General features: G+C 45.9%; 1 protein-coding gene across 6 annotated transcripts in view; it reads right to left on the minus strand.

The window, feature by feature from the left end:
- Window positions 1-13,100: 13,100 nt before the first annotated feature.
- ERC1 (ELKS/RAB6-interacting/CAST family member 1) overlaps window positions 13,101-17,501 on the minus strand; it is a 303,504-nt gene continuing 299,103 nt past the window's right edge. For all 6 annotated transcript variants that reach the window (XM_075115935.1, XM_075115897.1, XM_075115945.1 and 3 more), the window contains one exon: window positions 13,101-16,953. In XM_075115935.1, coding sequence (XP_074972036.1) covers window positions 16,816-16,953 — 138 coding nt within the window. In that variant the 3' untranslated portion in view covers window positions 13,101-16,815. The remainder of the gene's footprint in view (window positions 16,954-17,501) is intronic.

Here is a 17,501-nt window from a genome sequence, read left to right on the forward strand (position 1 = left end):
ATTCCTGCCCTGCACCATCAGAAGGGAGCGATTGCTCCACCAGCTCCCCCTCCCTCTGGATTAGCGGAGTGATGCTGAAGTCCTGCAAATCTGGCAAGAAGATGTCCCTGAACAGCTGAGCATCAGCTGGTGCTGTTTGGGAAAGTGCACGCGAGGCTCTAGCTGGGATCTGTCAGAGACAGATGAGCCCTGGCATCCCCCTCTCTTGCAGCTTGCTGCTGCTCAGGGGGTGCAGCTGGGTGGGAGGGGATGCTTGCCCCTCCACGCTGAGCTGCTTTTTACTGCAGCAGCAGAGGCCCTTCCCCTGAACGGCACCAGGGGAATCCCAGTCGATGCTAATGGTTTACCTCACTCCACTACATGCTCCCCAATTTCTCTATTTAATCTCTTTCATTCTTTTTTTCTCCTTTTATTTTTCTGTATTCTTCTCTCCTTCTTTCTGATCTCCCTTCATAATTTCTTTCTTCACTTGCTTAAATGTTCTTCTGCAATTTCTTTCTTCGAAAGCAAGACAGGCCTCTGGCTGGATCTGGCACTGATGAGGTGAAAGGGGATTATTCTCCTGATAATCACTAAGATTAATACCGCAGAGCAACTTCAGCTAAAAGAGGAAACAAACACAATTCACATGTTACATCCAGCTTTCCCATGGACCATGCAGACAGGTGGGCTCACACTGATGGGGAGACACAAAGGATGGGCTAACAGGGTCGAGCCCCCTCTCCCCTGTCTGGCCCCGCAGGCACCCGCTGTGGGTGGGCATGGGGGACACAACCCCCCAAACCTGACGTGAGAGTTGCTTCCTGGGCTTGCTCTGTGCCTCTCCGCGTCACCGCTGGCTTGGGCACTCCCGGCTCTGGGGCCAGGCCTGACGCCCTGCTCGGGCTGCCCCAGGGCCACGCGGGTGATGCAAGCTGGCTTCTGGGGTGGGTGGCACACGCTCCGCGGCCTGGCAGGTGGTGAGGGAAGGGACTGAAATGTGCTGAGATGCCAAGCCAGGAGGGTGCAACCAGTGCCACCTTGCCACCAGCGAGCTGGGACAGTGGGCAGAATCTGGATGGGGTCAGGAATGTCACCACGCAGAACAGGAGGGTGGGACGGAGCTGCCGGGACTGCAGGGCTGCAAAAGGGAGGCTTAGGGCAGTGCGTGGGGAGGGATATAATGTACGTCTGCCAGGCATGTGATTGCTAGTGCTGCTGCCCGAAGGCAGACACTGCCCTGGGATGGATCTCACACAGCCTGGGGACGGTCGCTATTTACAGCTAGTGAAACCACAGCGCATTTCCTGCTTTTATTTCTGGGTCCCACAAAGCCCAGGGATGAACGGAAGAATGTAAGTGAGGCTTAGGATGGGGTCTGTAGCTCCTGGTTTTACCACTCACAAATCATTCTGCAAACCAACCTGACGACAATAAAGCCTTTGGATGAAAACCACCATGTTTCCTAGGCTCCAAAGTGTCCTTTGATGACAAATGCCTTTGCTTAATAGACTCACCTTCACAGTGCAAGCTGAAGGGAACATAAATAGGTTTCTTAAGCACTGTGGCTTCTAAACAAATATATATAGCATGGGTAATATACAGGCTTACACAAACATCAGCATTAAAGCACGCAAAGTAGTCAGGGAAGGAAACTATAATAACAGAAGCACCAGTGCAGCCACAAGATACGAAGAGGGAAGAAACCACATAGCAATAGATGGTTTTCTTCTAAGGCACTCGGCTGTTGTGACGAATATGGGCTCAGCGCTCGGCCACCAGACAAGGGGATGCACGCAGATACTGATGCTCCCACGGCACAAGCAGTTGGTGGCACATTACAAGAGCTTGTTCACAAAAAAAGGTGCGTGTGTGTTTTTACACATGCAAGAAACTAAAGACGTATAAACCAATGAGTCCTAGTTCAGATTGCTACCATGCACTCTTACAAAGGTAAAATTAAAGACATAGAGTTCCTCCATAAAATTTAAGTGTAATTGTTTATGTGTTCCATATTTTCTGTGGTTGACAACCTTAAGTAAGTCATGGCTCTGAATTTTCAGCCTAAGCCTCTGATTTTCCAGGGTGCGCAGAACACCTACCTGCTAACACTGCTTGTGGCATCTGAAGTTAAGCCAAATCACTAAATGCTTCAACACATCCTGGGACTGTAATTATACACACTTGCAAAAACCAACCCCCACCCCCCACCCAAACCCAAATTAAAATAAAAACCTCAAAAAACCTGAAGACACCATGATTCACGCCCAAAAACGTATTTGCTCAGGTGTATAAGATCTTGTTTTTTACTCAGGGAGGCTTTTTTTTGGTGGCTTTAATTCTTGTTTTTGAGACTTTAGTGTTCACTGGAGCTACATTTTTCTTCATTTCCCTCCACCAATGGGAGCTGGGATTCTCTTTTTTTTTTTTTTTGTAAATGCAGGTGGGGACGCTCTTTCCATCGCAGGGTTTCAGGGGCCATGTTTGGAAGAACCAAGTGTCATGGAAGGTTGTAACATTGTTTTCAACACCCTTCAGGATATGGCTTGTACATAATCCCTTTCATAGTAGCATGAATAATGTTGTGCTTAGAGATCTACGGAGAGCAAATGAGCTTCTGTGTGGTGCGGGGGGCCCAGGTCTGCCTCTCTTGATACTTAATGAGTATATACAGTTGGGCTTTAGGGGTGACCAGATCAGTCTTTGTCAGTGTGTTATGGAAACCTTCCTTGGCTCCTCCTTGTTAAGAAGACAGTAGTAGTTAGTGGTGTCAGCCCTATGGTGAGGATGTGTTTTGAGACACCTGGATGGCAGGGAGCCGGTCAGGCCTGGCTCGAAGTGATTGCTATGCCACTGACTCCTCACACGTCCACAGAGGTTCCCAAGTGATCCATGACACCCTCGCTGCACAGCGCCAGGCTGCAACACACCCCGCAGAGACACAACCTAAAGGCCTCCGTCACGTCTGAACTTGCCGAGATACCATCTTAAGATTGCACATGTAATGATGAGCATAAATGATACTGTTGTGCTGAATAAGGTCTCTTACCAGAAAAACAAAAACAGGGAAAGTTGGCGTCATCATCTCTAACCCCTGTCGCTACTCAGCTGTAAGCAAATGTGGAAAAAAGCTCTGGGTCAGCGTTAGGCTGGGTGACTTTGCTGTATGGATCTAAGACTGGTTTCCCAATGAAGTCATGCTCCAGCCTGTCACTTCACAAAGGAAGCCTCTGGGTCATCTGTGGTGATATTTGTCTGCAACTCTATAGATAGCTTTGATCTACTCTTCTGACAGATGAGCATAAATAATTGTGTTACCTCTCGTTTTCAAGAGTCATCACTTCATTAACAAAGGGATCAAATTAAAGCCTCCAACCATAAGGGCGAGGAGCAGCCTTTCACTGTCACCTTAAAGTCATCATGCCTGACTTGGGTAAGTTGGGAGATTGTAAGGACTGATGTTGCATTAGGTGCACTATGTGTCCGACATCTACGATTTGGCAAAGTGCTCGTTCCTGCAGCTCAGTGCGAAGCCAGCAGCTGCTGCCTCACCCTGGCACACCACGCTCACAGGCTGGGTGAGCAGGCAAACCCCTCCTCAGGTCCATGAAGAACCATGGGTTACAAACAGTGAACGGGTGGTCAAAGACGTTAATCCCTCCCTGCCACCCCAGGGTGGCCGTGGACATGGGTTCCCAATGGAAGCTGCAAACTTGCGTTACATTTTGCTGACAAATCCTGGTCCTGTCGTTTCCTCAGGTTTCCTCCAGGCTGTTGTACCTCTCCTGCCCTGGGTCTGGCAAAGGATCTGTGCTGGATTCAAGGTGCCATGTTGCTGCCATCAGAGGACCCTTCAGAAGGCACAGTAGGAAGCACAATTTGTGACGTGCAATGTCACCATGGTGATGGAGGATTTTGAATCCTGGCCTAAAGATACTAAGGGAAAAGAGTTTCTGTTATATATGCTCAAAAGAGTGTTTTGCATTTCTCATGCTATTGGGGCAGGAAGAATAGAGACCTTACAGTACTGTGTGAATTGAAATGGTCCCAATGGAGTTTGCAGAAGTCAGAGTGGATTGAGCAACTTAGTTCGTACCGTCTCCTCTTGAAGGACCAGCAGCACCACGTGCTCTGGGGCAGCGGTTCCTGCATTTGTCATGCCTGTCGTAAAACTTTGCAGGCCACTCAAAGTAACCAGAAAGCCCCTCGTGTTTAACAGTTTTGAGTTAAAAAAATAAAGATAACAAAAATGGGTGCTGCTTTCTGAGACGGAAAGCTGACCGTACTGAAAAATAAGGCACTACCGCCTTAAAGCATTTTGCTAGCTTGTTATCTGAAGAGACAATGCAACCACTGAGTTACTACTGCTTAACAAATTGCTGCAAGTTAGCTGAGCTTTGGCAATTGGCAGCGTGCATGCTCTTAGCCCAATGCAAATCTAAGTCGTGTATGTCAGCTGAAGCAGTAGCTGCCAGCTACCACTGTCCTCTCCTCTCGGCAAGGGCCGAGCAGCAGAAAGACCTTGCCATGGTCATATATCATCCTCAGTGGAGATTCTTGTTTTTCCATACAACCCCCTGTTGCAGGCCCTCCTCTTACGCAGAGAATCAAGGTAACAGCATGAATTCCCACTTATCCTTGTTCATTTTACGTCTCTGGAGCACCAAGAGTCTGTAAAAACGTGAGTATTCACCAGCCACATCAGGCATAGTAAAGCGGACATCTTGCGAACAGCGCCAAGCTCCAGGTGAACCTGTTAATAGCTGTGTTACCACTTTGGCTGCATTCCTGGATTTATGCATATGAGTTTAGTCCCCCAGATAAACTCCTCAGCAGAGTCAAAAAACAGAAAATACAGAAAAAAATACAGAAAATACAGCAAAAAAAAAAAAACAGAAAAAGCCACTCAGTACTGCTGGTTTTTTTCCCTCTGCATCAGACCAGGTGAGAAAGCGGCAACGAAGACACCCATTTCTGGTACTGCAGGAGAATCAAGCCATCTAACTCCCATCTTCTACTGAACATTGGCCTTTAACAAGCCCAGCCTGCACTGGGTATGCTCTGTACAGCGCAGGCAAAGGCAGCCACCAACTGCTGTCTTTGGCCAGAACTTCACATTGATCCCATCCACAGTAACCTAACACAAAGCCACATTTCCTAGGAGGAGAAATAAGGGCAGTTTTTACAGTCTCCGGTAAAAATCATGATGTTTTCTGCTTCGGCTCAAAGTGTCTCCAAGAGGGTTTAACAATTAATATCAAGCAACTGCTGATAACACTTAGGTTGTAGGCTGCCTGGACCAGGTGAAGTGACAGTTTTATGGTACTTGCATCTGAACTTCTCCCCAGTAAGCGATGCATAAAGTGCCTTCCCTGCAAACAGCTGACCATCCTTGGCTTTGGCGGATGCCACGGGCCTGCAGAGCTCCCTGGCTGCTCCTGCCCTGGCTGGGGCTGAGCCCTGGCTCCCTCTGAAAACAACCTTACAGTTACCACTTGGATTGGGAAAACACAGCTGAAGCCAAGATATGCTACTTTACAGCGATGAAGGGTATCAGCAAAAGTGGCAATAGTTCAACATATCCTTAATAATTGCACCCTTTGCTTTCTCAAACTTTAATGACTACCACCACCAAAATACTTACAGTAATTATTAATGCTAAATTAATTAATTCATACACGAATAGCATGAACTGTTGATTGAAGTCACTCGGGGACCAAAAACCAATTTGCTGAAATCAAGCTTACCTCCTTCTGCACTTTTCATTCAGCCTTTAAATCCCACGTGCAAGTCATTACGTATCTGCCAAAGCATCTTGAAGTTCCTAGCAACTGCAGTCTACAAGCATCTGCAAACCCATGCCCCTTCTGACCCTAGCTGCCAGGTAGAGTCTCAGATATTTTATACAGGACTTTGTGGAACGCTTGTGCTGCTGCCAGGAATGACCTGGCTGAGAAAAGCAATGTGTTTTGCGGACTACAAGGAAGAACAGAGGAAGCACATTGCTACCTCCATTTTAATGTCAAACCAGATCTCCCTCTAAGTCTTTGACTCCCCAGCAAGACCCAGGCAATCTTTGCTGGGCATGGTGTCCGATCACAGTTAATGTCCAGCTGTGTGTCTGAAGAAACAGGCATCATCTTTGCTAGAAGAAGATTCCAATGATCAAACCCATTAGAAATAAGTGGGGGCAATTAAAGTTCGAAGGTGCGTCGCATGGGGAAGTGCCGACATGCCCAGGGAGCAACAGCGCAAGCTGCTGTCGTTGTGGTGCCAGTCTGTGTTTGGCACAGGTGTGAAGCAGAGATAGAGGCGGAGGTCTGCTCACAAGCAGCATTGAATGGCAGGTGCTGCCTTAAGCACCCTTGGCAGACGTTTCGTAAAGAAGGGTCAGGTACCTCTGTCAAGAGAGAGGGACGAGCACAGAAACAAACTGAAGGTTTGGGCAAATGCAGGTGTATGGTTAAAGGGAACTAGGCTGCATTTTTACACTTGCAAAACTAAACTGAGCCAAGTACCCAAAGAGGTGTTTGATGCACATATCCCTGGAATAACAAGAATTTTTCTTGTTGACCTAAACAAAGGAACACATGTACAGATAGAAGAGATGAACCCCAATTTAGGTCTGGATGTGGATGATGTATATGTATGCTGTGCTAGGCCAAATGCCCTGCTCCGGGCACTTGTGGAATCTGAAGTCTGGGTCTTCCCAAATGTCAGGATTTGGTTCATTTTAGAGTCACGTTAGAGCAGATATGAGCTCACGCTTCTTGAAAGATATGGAAGGACTCTGAGGCAATTCCTTCTTTATAGGAGCAGACCTCTTGATGTCCAAGTAGTCACTAACGTGAGGGACAATTTACAGAACCAAAGTAACGAGAGGCTTGCAAGAGAGACTGGCCGTCTTGGAAGAAGTGTGGATGGCAGCAATGCCAGGGTTTATGCAATTACTGATTTGATGAAATCAGTTCATCCTGCACACTTCATGAAGGAAAGGTCCGGCAAAAAAATAGTTACATAAGTACATCACCGAAAATTGCATCATGGATCTATTAGGCATGAAGTCATGTAGATTTTTCTAATTTCCAGACTTTTGGCATTGCAAGCTTAGTATTCTTGAAACATGGTTTTCAGTGTGCAGCTGTATGCATGTCTATATTATCACACGGACGGGCACAGACACACAGAGATGTACGCACACGTGCACTTCAATACATGGGGCTACAAGATGATATACTGTTTAAAGCTAAAAACAGTTTCTATGTGTTATATAAGAGAGTTAAGAGCATTCATATACATTCCAGGACTTGTGGTTCCCCAGGATGGTGCGCCCTTACAGAAAATGAAGGGTTTACTCGAGCTGAACAAAAATCCTCCTAGGAGGGGTTTTGAGCTACAGCAGCAACCCATCCTTCTTCCCAATACATAAAGGAACCAAATGTTTTTCAACTTGCCTTGTCACAAGGTTTGCGTCCATAGACGCTCCTGGAGCTGACTTCCCGTTGAAGTGAACGACACCTTCACACAAATGCGCTGCAGAACTTGGGCCTAAGTATTTAACTTCTTAGTCATTCATCTAGAACAGTTTTAACATTCGCAATTGCAACTGTTGGGAAAAGCTACTGATCACATACTTAAAACCAGCCGGATTTAAAGCCCACACCCAGAAAATCACTTTCTGTAACCCCACGGCTACACCCAAGCTGGTCCCAGCGGTTCCACTTATGTTTTATAATACATCATCAGTATACTCAGAAATAAAGTCTACCAACACAAGACGTATGGCTCTGTTTTCCTGACAAGCAAAAAATTGTTTGCAATTAATTTTATTATATATAGCTACAATACATTTAGTTTCCCAAGGCATATGCCTTTTCCTGAGGGTTTTTGAAGGCAGTAAAAAAAGAGGACTTTGGCCATTTGCCCAAGCTTTCTGAACATCCTGAAGCCCAGCGAGAAGAGTGGCTACTTGATATCTCAAAGACCCTGTCTAAAGGTCACTAGCCATATGCAGATCACTTCATTAGGGCAGGCAATTAGTTTGTAATTACTGTTTTGGGTAATCCTGCGTGGTACAGCTGATGCAGCCCTGTAGCACCAGTCCACATAAGAAGGCATCTGTGCAGCAGAAGTGCGGCAGATCCTGTCAGAAACAGGAGATCCTAAATACTTTGCTCTTCCCAGTGGATTGCTGATGTGGTTTCAGCAGAGTTTCCCTGACTGGTGTAATTTAGAAAAGCAGGTCTTACGAAGCCATCCTGGCCAGAAGGCTGCAGAAGGCCTGTGTTTAATCAGGAGCCTGGGTAACACAGGGGCTCTGCACACCCCAATGAACCTACCTTTGCAATATGTGCAAAGCAAAACGTTTGAAACGCGCATGTGTTCGATCCCAGGGCTGACCGTTCACCGTTTCCACTGCTGCCCTGCCTGTTTTGTGTCACAGTAACAGCAGCCAGCACGGACGGTTTTATTCCGATGCCTTGTTGTGTTTTACTGCACGATGCATAAAATGTAACCTGATAACGCACAAAAGGGATTTGGCATCTTCGCTTTGTAGTGCGAACAGTGTTATTGTTATGGGCCATCCAAAATATGAGTCAGCCTGTGGGGATACGGCGGTGCAACACACCAAGCAGCCAGAGCCGGAGTGGGCTGCAGCAGCTCGGCTCAGCTCTGCCTGCAGATGTGCTGCTCTCCCTGCAGATGTGCTGCTCTCCCTGCAGATGTGCTCCCCCGCTGGCAGCGACTCTCGCCTTTCACTTGTCCTCCTCTTTGAAAAGGACAAGCCATTCAGAAATGGCATTTGTACCACTTTCAGACCGGCGGATACCACGTTGTACAGTAATTGGTTAAATTTACGTGGCATGTGGTTTCATTCAGCTGATCTGGACTGCGCTGCAAAAGCCAGGCACACCCTGGCCTGACGGGAATCACGAATCCCCTTCTCAGCCAAAGACGCTCAAGCGAACATAAAACAGACTGGGAACCAAAAGGCCGATAGACTCTTCCTTTCAAAGCTCCCGAGACCCTTAATCCCCACATATCCTTTTTCCACACGCTGCTTTACATGCCTGATTGAAGCCCAAGTGATTGAAACTCAATTAGCAGGAGGGGAACATCCAGGCACTGAGATCAGGATGCCTGTTCTGTCACACATGAAGTCACTCATATGGAAACAGTGAGCCCAGATCTTAAGAGTCCCTTGAAATGATAAATCTCCAGAAAGCAGAATGGACAAGGCCAGCAAGAAAGCCCAGAGAAAAATCGGCTGCACCGATAGACAAAAGGAGAGAGAAATGGAGAGGCTTTGAGGGATAAGTTGGTTAGAAAGTGTCCCGACTTGGGGAGGTCTGCTCTGCCAGGGCTTCAGGATAGCTGCAGAGAATCTGGTGGAGTGTGTTTAACATGGACATTGTTCTACCAGTGGGACCCAGTGTTGCAATGCTATTCTCTTCAGAACAGTTAAAAACGCCAGAAAAAATGAGATTTTATAGTGATGTTACTGAGGCAACTTCCCAGATCCTCAAAAAGCAGCTGGAGACTGGATGCTGGGTAGAGCCCGTTTCCTCCAGCGTTGCAGGGGGCATGGCTTGTCTTATGCCATGAAGTGGTGACTCTCTGCTCTCGTGGGGACAGGTCCCACCAGGGGCTCACCAGGAACAGGCTCTGTAGGACAGCCGTACCAGCCCTTGCACGGCAAGGCTTTCCAGGCGCATTACTCCGTAAGACGTGATCCTGACATTGACTCAACGCTGGAAGCACATCTGGGATTCAGTCACTCGTTAGCAACGTTTAAGTCACATTTACTTGGAAAAGAGGCACGAGAGAGACAAAGGAAACAGCTGGCTGTAAACGCAGTTGTTCCATCTCCACTTACCTGACCTGTGAGGTCCTGGGGTAACCAGGACACTCCTGTGACTGACAGCCCCTCACCTTCACCTTGCAGGCAGCCCCAGCTATGCCCACGATGGTTGCCAGGCACGTGGTGCAGCCGAGACCCTTGTAGGGTTGCTCCAGTGCCAACAAATGGGACCTCAAGCCTGGTCTCAGGGAACAGCCACACAGCCACTCAGCCCTCCTACCTGCCCTCCGATCCCGGGCACGCAGGAGGGGGCACCGAGCAAGACACACCAAAATTCACCAAAATGAAGACATGGCACAGAATTTTTAAATAATTTTATAATTTCCTGATGAACTTAGTCTGTGAATAAAAAAAGAAGAAAAAAAATGAACAAAGTGTTTATATTATCAAGGCAAAGTTGAATATAACATGTTTTCTTTGCAATTTTCATTATCCTGTCAGTAACATGACTCCAGCAATAAAACACATACAAGTTGAAGGCAGCGTGCGCACTTGCATCACAGACATCTATGTCTCCCGCTGCTGTTATTTCAAAAAGGAATTCAAGTACACTAGATCCCATCCCCAAAGCCTGTCTCCCCCTCCGCTAAAGTGCAACATGTCTCTTCCAAAGCAAATGAGGGATCCGTGTCTGTGGATTGGATGGAGCATCCCACAGAGGTTTTTTTAACCCCACAAATGATTTGTGAACCTGGAGTGCAGCGCTCCTCATTTACTGACTTGGAGGGAAACAGCGATATACTGTTTTAGTGGGCTTGGAGCAGCATGTTAGGCTAGCAAGAAATTATTCCCCCGTTCGTGGTCCCATTTGATTCATCCTTCTTCAGCATCTGAACAGATACAGGCATTTGCCACTAAAGCTTTCCCATATACACTGTAACGAGGGTGCGAGCAAGGGCCAAACGCAGCTGCCCCTGGGCAGGCAGGGAGGACAGAGACTCGGCCATGCCCATGGAGAGCTGGCAAGATGGGGTAGATTAAAGGAACGATGTCTAGTCATAAAATTTGGCTTCAAACTTGGCTTTTAGATAACCGCATTTTGTAACAAGGAAGAGTACATGTGACTGATAGACCAATTTTTTTGCCAGTTCCCAAATGGAGAAACAATGTTTTGAACAGAAAGGCCCACCAAAGCACTGAGAACCTAAAGTGGAAACGTCTGTCTAAAACCAAAACTGATTGACGTGATTTTCAGGATCTTAACTGGAAGTGCAAAACGGGGACAAACAGCATATGATAAGTTTGATATTAAAAAATACATTCATTTAATGAAATTCTTTACCCAGCCTCATAGGTAAAGCGATTTGTGTGGGTTTTTTTGTTTACGTTACGTGCCGGTTTAGCCTCACGTTGTTCCTTTCAAGCAGTGCAAGTCCTTGATGCAACCGCAGCAGAAGGCAGCTGCTAGTCCTTTCCTGTACCATAACGCCCTGTGGCTACGTGGCCAATACCGGATGCAAAGAAATACGACTTTGATGATGGACCTACACGCGACTGCCTGCACCAGCCGATCTGCGCTTGCGCGTGTCCCTGGTACCGACGGGTGCGGCTTGAGAAGACAGGGAAAACTTGGCCAAAGCATTTGGCCCATTTACATCAGCGGTTCCTATCTTAAGGGATACCTGGTGTTGATAACCGTTACCAGAAAAGATTGATATCCAAAATACTGTTTCATTCTGCCCATTTCTGTACTACACGTGTACAGCATAAACCTGGGAAAGCAGGAATTTATACAGGGTTTGTAACATTTCCTAAGAGGCCAAGCTGCCTTGGACCTCAAAGGCCCGTGAAAGGCAACTGGTTATAATTATAAGCCCACAAATCCTTTTCTGTACAATCCCAAGAGGAGGAGTCACAGCTTTGTTGCTTCTGTACTTGAATTCCTTTTGATGAAATTTATTTTTATATATTTTTTAAAACACATCTTTTTCAGTTCTACTACTATCTTTTTTTAATCCGACAACAGACACACATTGTTGGTAACTGCCCCAGCCTTAGGACCACACAGACAATATTGACAAGCAGAAAACAAAACAGGAAAAAACACCCCTGAAAAAGTCAGGAGAGATACTGATGACAGGGTTACAGCACTCACCACACACACTGGAAAAAGTCAGGATTTCTGTGTTTATGCTTTTGACACTAAAAAGTTTTGAAACAGTTTTTCTTTTTTTTTTTTTTTTTTTTAAAAACAGTCAGCGGACACAGCCATTTTGTTCAGAAGGATTTGCTGTTGCGTAAGGTTCCTTCCATTTATGTGGAAAAAACAATTAAAAACATTATTTTTTTTAAACCCCCCCCCCCCACGCACTCCTTTTCCTCGCCACGCTGACAAGATGGGTTGGCAGAGTTGGCCTCGCCAGCCGTGATGCCCCGCGCCCGACCCTCCCACCCCGCCGGCTTCGCTGGGGCAGTGTTAGTTATCCACAGCCTTCTGCATCCTCTCCTGTTCCCTCTTTCAGGGTGGGCACCGAGCTGAGTAGAGGCTTCCTTTAATATTAGATGCCTTGATTGTACTATTTCCCTTTTGCATTTCATCGGAGTCATTTGAGGAATATGTGCATTACTTACGTAGTGAAATTTTTGCTTTAAAATGGTATCGGCGCAAGACTCTACGGCCTTTGCAAAGACCCCTTCAGTGGCAATGATTGGCAATTAGTACAGGCATAGGGACTCAACCCTGGCAACCATCTACCAGTTGTAGAAATTTCCCAACAAACTGAGTGTTAGCAGCACAACGGGTGGGAATTACGGGGCAAACAAAAAGAGGTGCCCCTTTGGTTCAAAAAACAGGGTGATGCCTATGAGATTTATGACATTAACGCTCCCTTGTGCAAAATACTAAGAGCCCCAAAGTACCAGAAAATTTGCTAGAGAAGGGATAATCCAGCTGTGCAACCAGAAACGGCACACAGAGTTTCGTGCATCACATCAGACCTTCACCTTCAGTCCCCCAGACTTGGCAAAAATCGGATACTCCAAAGAGGGTTTGGCATTTTCTAGAGGGAAAGCTGGTTAAAGGCAGTCAAAACGAGAGAGAATACTAGAAGCATAGAGCTTCGTTTGGGAGCACGCCAGACAATTCTTCCAATCGCAAACTGCTCATGTCCTCACCCTGTAATTCTAGTGTTGTAATGTCCTTTCAGTGTTTTACATGAGGCTGGATTGAGAGGAAAACATGTACTTGGACTTGTGGATATCATGAACAAGAGTGGTTGGGGTGTCAGCTTTTATACTGTATGTGGGCTTCAAGCTTGAGTTAAGTTATTTTTTAGCCCAAACCCAGCTAAAATGACCTATTTAATTTTCTATAGACAGCTCCTCAAGTCCTTACATCTCTCAGTTTCTCTACAAATGACAGCTTGAAAGAAAAAAAAAAAAAGAAGAGCAATTAAAACTTTCACAGCTCCAGTAGCAAATGGAACTTCATTCAAAAGGAGAAGAAAAGGCAAGTTTCCCCAGGCTCCCTGGGAAGCGCCCCGTAATTTCCCAGAGCTGCTGCGTTGCAGGACTGCTGTGCTAGGAAACTGTATGCATCTGCCTGGCTGCTGACTCCTGGGCATAAGATTTTGGAAGAGCATTGCTGGGTCAGGCAACTGGATGAGCATCGCAGTATGTGCACATATGGCCCTTCTGCCATGTGCCTGATACACAATTTTGTGACGGATTACTATAACAAAATCCCTTTGTTGCCCTAAGGCCAATGGTGTAGCACTCCATGCGGGTGAAAAGAAAAAGCTTTCACTGGTCATGTTCAGCATTAAACAGTGGCCAGCAGCACCTCCCGAATCACATAGTTCCTCAAGCTATACACCATGACAAGATCTCTGTCCACACAGGATCAGAGAGATTACCTGAAATAGTTTAATGGAGATCAAATCGGATCAAGTCTGTTCCCAAACGAGATCTGCTCTCTCCCTGAAAGCACTTTTCTGAGGACTAAGATCAATGTTGAAGATGGGAAGCCTAGAAGACCTTGAAGATAACAGCCGTTAACGAGAAAATTTGCAAAGGCCTGACAATCCAGATGGGGGGAACAGCAGGTGTGGGGCTGGCAGATAAAAGACCAAATGGCCAGCGCGAAAACTAGCCAGGCTTGACAAATCCTTTCAGGGAAGAGGCCGGGAGATGTGTAAACACGGAGATTCACCTGGCTGCCAACGCAGAGATCCTGCACACGCTGTCATGACAGCAATGCGCCTTTGGCTGGGGCACTTTCAACTCTAGAAACACAGCCACAGGCTGGCAGCTGTGTTAAAGATGCAGAGGAACTAGCACCGAAACTTGCAGCTTTCCTGCAACAAAGGGGCAACGCAGTAAACCAAGGGAATTGAAATAACAGCCCGAAGTGACCACCCCTCGTCACCGTCCCCTCCCCCTGCCCCTGCCTGCAGCAGAAACGCTATCAAGGAACATCTCAGTAAGAGGTTTACAAGCAGGAGTCATTTGAACCATCGATAAGGGAAATTCCACAGCTTCTCACAGAGGAGGGATTGTTTTACAGCAGGGAACCAGGGCAGCTGGAGATTTGACCATATAAGTTAATGAGATAGTCAGGAGTGATGGTGGTGGTGCGATGATGTTAGGCTGATGGCTCTGATGCTTTTACAGGCGGCATTAAATTCCTTGAGTGAGTAATTAGGGGTGATGAAGAAAAAGCAAGAGGAAAGATTTCAAAACAACAGCTCCTATCGAAACGTGCTGACTCAAATAATGGGACCAAAGGGGTGGTTCTGGGATGAGGCACGGCTCAGTGGTATGTACAGTCACTGTCTACATACCTTCCGGTGTTCCCCCCTTGCACGCATTCAGGTTCCCATTACTCTCCTCATCCACGACAAAAAAGCTTCAGACACAGGCTGCCACTACAGCGTGAACTAAAGCTGCATTTCCTGGTTTGTAAAGCACTGGCAGTTCAAAACATGGAAAAGGTGCAAATCACCTCTTCTTCGGAGACTTACATATTTCTTCCTAGTGGACACCATGGTTATGGATCCAGTTCCTTCTGCCGAATCATTACAGTAGAATGAATTGGGATGTGATTTATTTTAAATCAGTCAGTTTTCAATAGACTCTACAGGTATATAAGGATTCAGTCTTGCCCAATTTTCAGTGCTCGTTTGAAAAAAAGACAGGTTACATCTTCCTTTACTCAAACTTTTGCTGATCTCCTTTCTATTGGAAGCAATTGGTCACTTCTAAAGATAAAAATAAGGTGTGAAAGACCTACGGGGGAGCTGTGCTGTGTATCTGAAAGACATAAGAAATGCAGTTTTCCTGAAAGGGCTTGGAATGTTTTCCTTAGCACAACAGTTCAGCGATTAAGCTCAGAATATAGTGAGTCATATGGAATTAAACTGCAGGCTCTGAATGGGAGGTTTACTGCGAGGATTCACAATTAGCTAGTGACTAGAAAACCAAGATTTCTTCCACTGCTGTGTTGATATTTGGTCTCCTTTCCCCCTCCCCTCATTCTCTTAAGTAATATGAGAAAGCTAAAGGGGAACAACTCCTTTAAGGAGCACATGGGGATGTGTTAAAGGGTTCTGTCCTGCAGATGCCCCCAGACACACATAACCACTGGTAGCCAGGAAAAAACGTGTCTCCCCATTAATGCATAGTCCAAGAATGAACACCCAAGTCCTACTCATAAAATAGGATTCTGACTTGCCACCACAATGACAAACCGACCTGCTTTTTCAGGTCATATTACCTATCAGCAGGGGCTTCAGTGAGTGTCAAAGATGGATGGGAGCAAGACTAAGGCCTCTCACATACATATAAGAATTGCACTGGTTTAACTAAAGCTGTGATTTTATACCTATCTACTCAGCTGGGTGCCAACTCCAGCAGAGATGCTCCTCTTTATAAGACTGGGTTATTGCTCTGAACTCAAACTCATTCCTTGTCAACCTAAGCTAAACCAAAATAAATTAAATTATAATTATGGTAAGAACTATGTTACCGATTTACCTAACTTAGCTTTAAAATTATACTTTCAAGCAAAATGACACAATTTTCTCATTTACAAAATGCCTAAGGCTATTCTGATGGCAGCTAGCGTTCACAAAGCTATGTATGGCCTGAAAAATTGGCAATGGACAAACTATACAAGTTAAAGCTGGGAGCTGACCTGTTGACCACACCTGCTTGAAGGGAGAGAGCTCTCTGTAAAATAAGAACTCAGGAGACACAGACCTATGATGAGAAACCTCAGCTAAAAAACTCAAGAAATCAACAGATGACAACAGTTCCCTGAAAAAATGCCCTACTCGGCACTTCAGAGTCAGATCAGTGAACAATAAAAATCAAAGTTAAGTAAACATAAAGTACCAGTATGCCTACCTTGTTTCCCAGCCGATAGATGCAGTGACTAAGAAACAAAATGGGAAACCTTCCTTTCCTCTCTCTGTTATTTAAGAGACATTGAGACAGGCAGTGAGACCTGAGCTAGCTAGCTGATGCTGGCCAGTCATGAGCCATAATCAGAGCACGCTCTGGTTTGGTTTTAGCACTATGAAATTCAGGCTTTCAGCTTTTATGAAGAAAAAAAAAAAAAAAAAAAGAAGAAGCAATAAATGACTGAAAGGCAAGGGCTTTCCTTCTGCAACCTCACGGAGAACTAGAGATGCTTGTATTCAGTGGTTCCCCTCTTCTTTGCTCAGTAGACTTGGAAGAGCTCTGGTTAGCTGTATCCAAAAGTCACCATCAACAAAGTCAATGAGGAATTGGATTCTAAAGTAGAAAGGCAGTGAGAAGATGAATGCAAACATGACTGATTAATCATAGACTGGAAGAACCTAGAGAGCATGTAGTTTTTAGCGGTTTTTTTTGCTTTTGTTTTCTTTGTAAAAGGTGCACCAGAAGTTTCTATTCCATTTTCTGTCTTTCACATTCCTATCCACTCTCATGGCTCCTTGGACTGACTGGGCTCGGCCACTGGTGCGTTGCTCCGGTGGGGCTAGTGGCCGAGGTCATGACGACTCCTCAAGTGCATTGACGACTTGCTCCAGGATGTCAGGGCAGTGATCCGCTATCTGCTGTAAGATGGCATTGGCAAACTCCTGCAGCTCTGCGCTTTCCTTCTCGCCCTTTTCTAACTCGTCATGAAGCTGCAAGAAACACACAGAGGCACGGTCATTCTCTGCTGATAAAGGTGTTCCCTGTATAATGAGGCCTGCCCAGCAGGCTCAGCTCTCAGCTAAAACAACACTTTTAGAAAGGCAGCTAGCAGAGGCGTAATAGGCTGGGCACTTCCAGGATTGACATCTTCCCTTGGTGAGTCCCTTGCCAGAACCTGGGTGCTCTCCCCTCTCTTTATTTCACTTTTTAAGCACAGGACCAGGCTTGTGACCTTCCCAGTTAAGGCCACATCAACGTGGGAAAACTAACTGGCTTAACTGTTCCTGAATAAATTGTTTTACAACGTGTATTAGAAAAGCTTCTGCCGTATGATGTTTTTCTGAAAGCAACTGTGTTCCAGAACCAGTATGGCATTATGCTAGTACATTATTTTAAATAGTTTGACTTTTATTCACGAATAAAAGGATGTTTCATATGACACTACTTCAGAATTACCTCCTATAATAAATCAATAGAAATGTTACATAATTACACAAAATACACTCTGAGTTAACCAGAATTCTAAGTTTTCAGCAGG

Source organism: Phalacrocorax aristotelis, chromosome 1 (genome assembly GCF_949628215.1).
Source record: "Phalacrocorax aristotelis chromosome 1, bGulAri2.1, whole genome shotgun sequence".
NCBI classification, from domain to species: domain Eukaryota; kingdom Metazoa; phylum Chordata; class Aves; order Suliformes; family Phalacrocoracidae; genus Phalacrocorax; species Phalacrocorax aristotelis.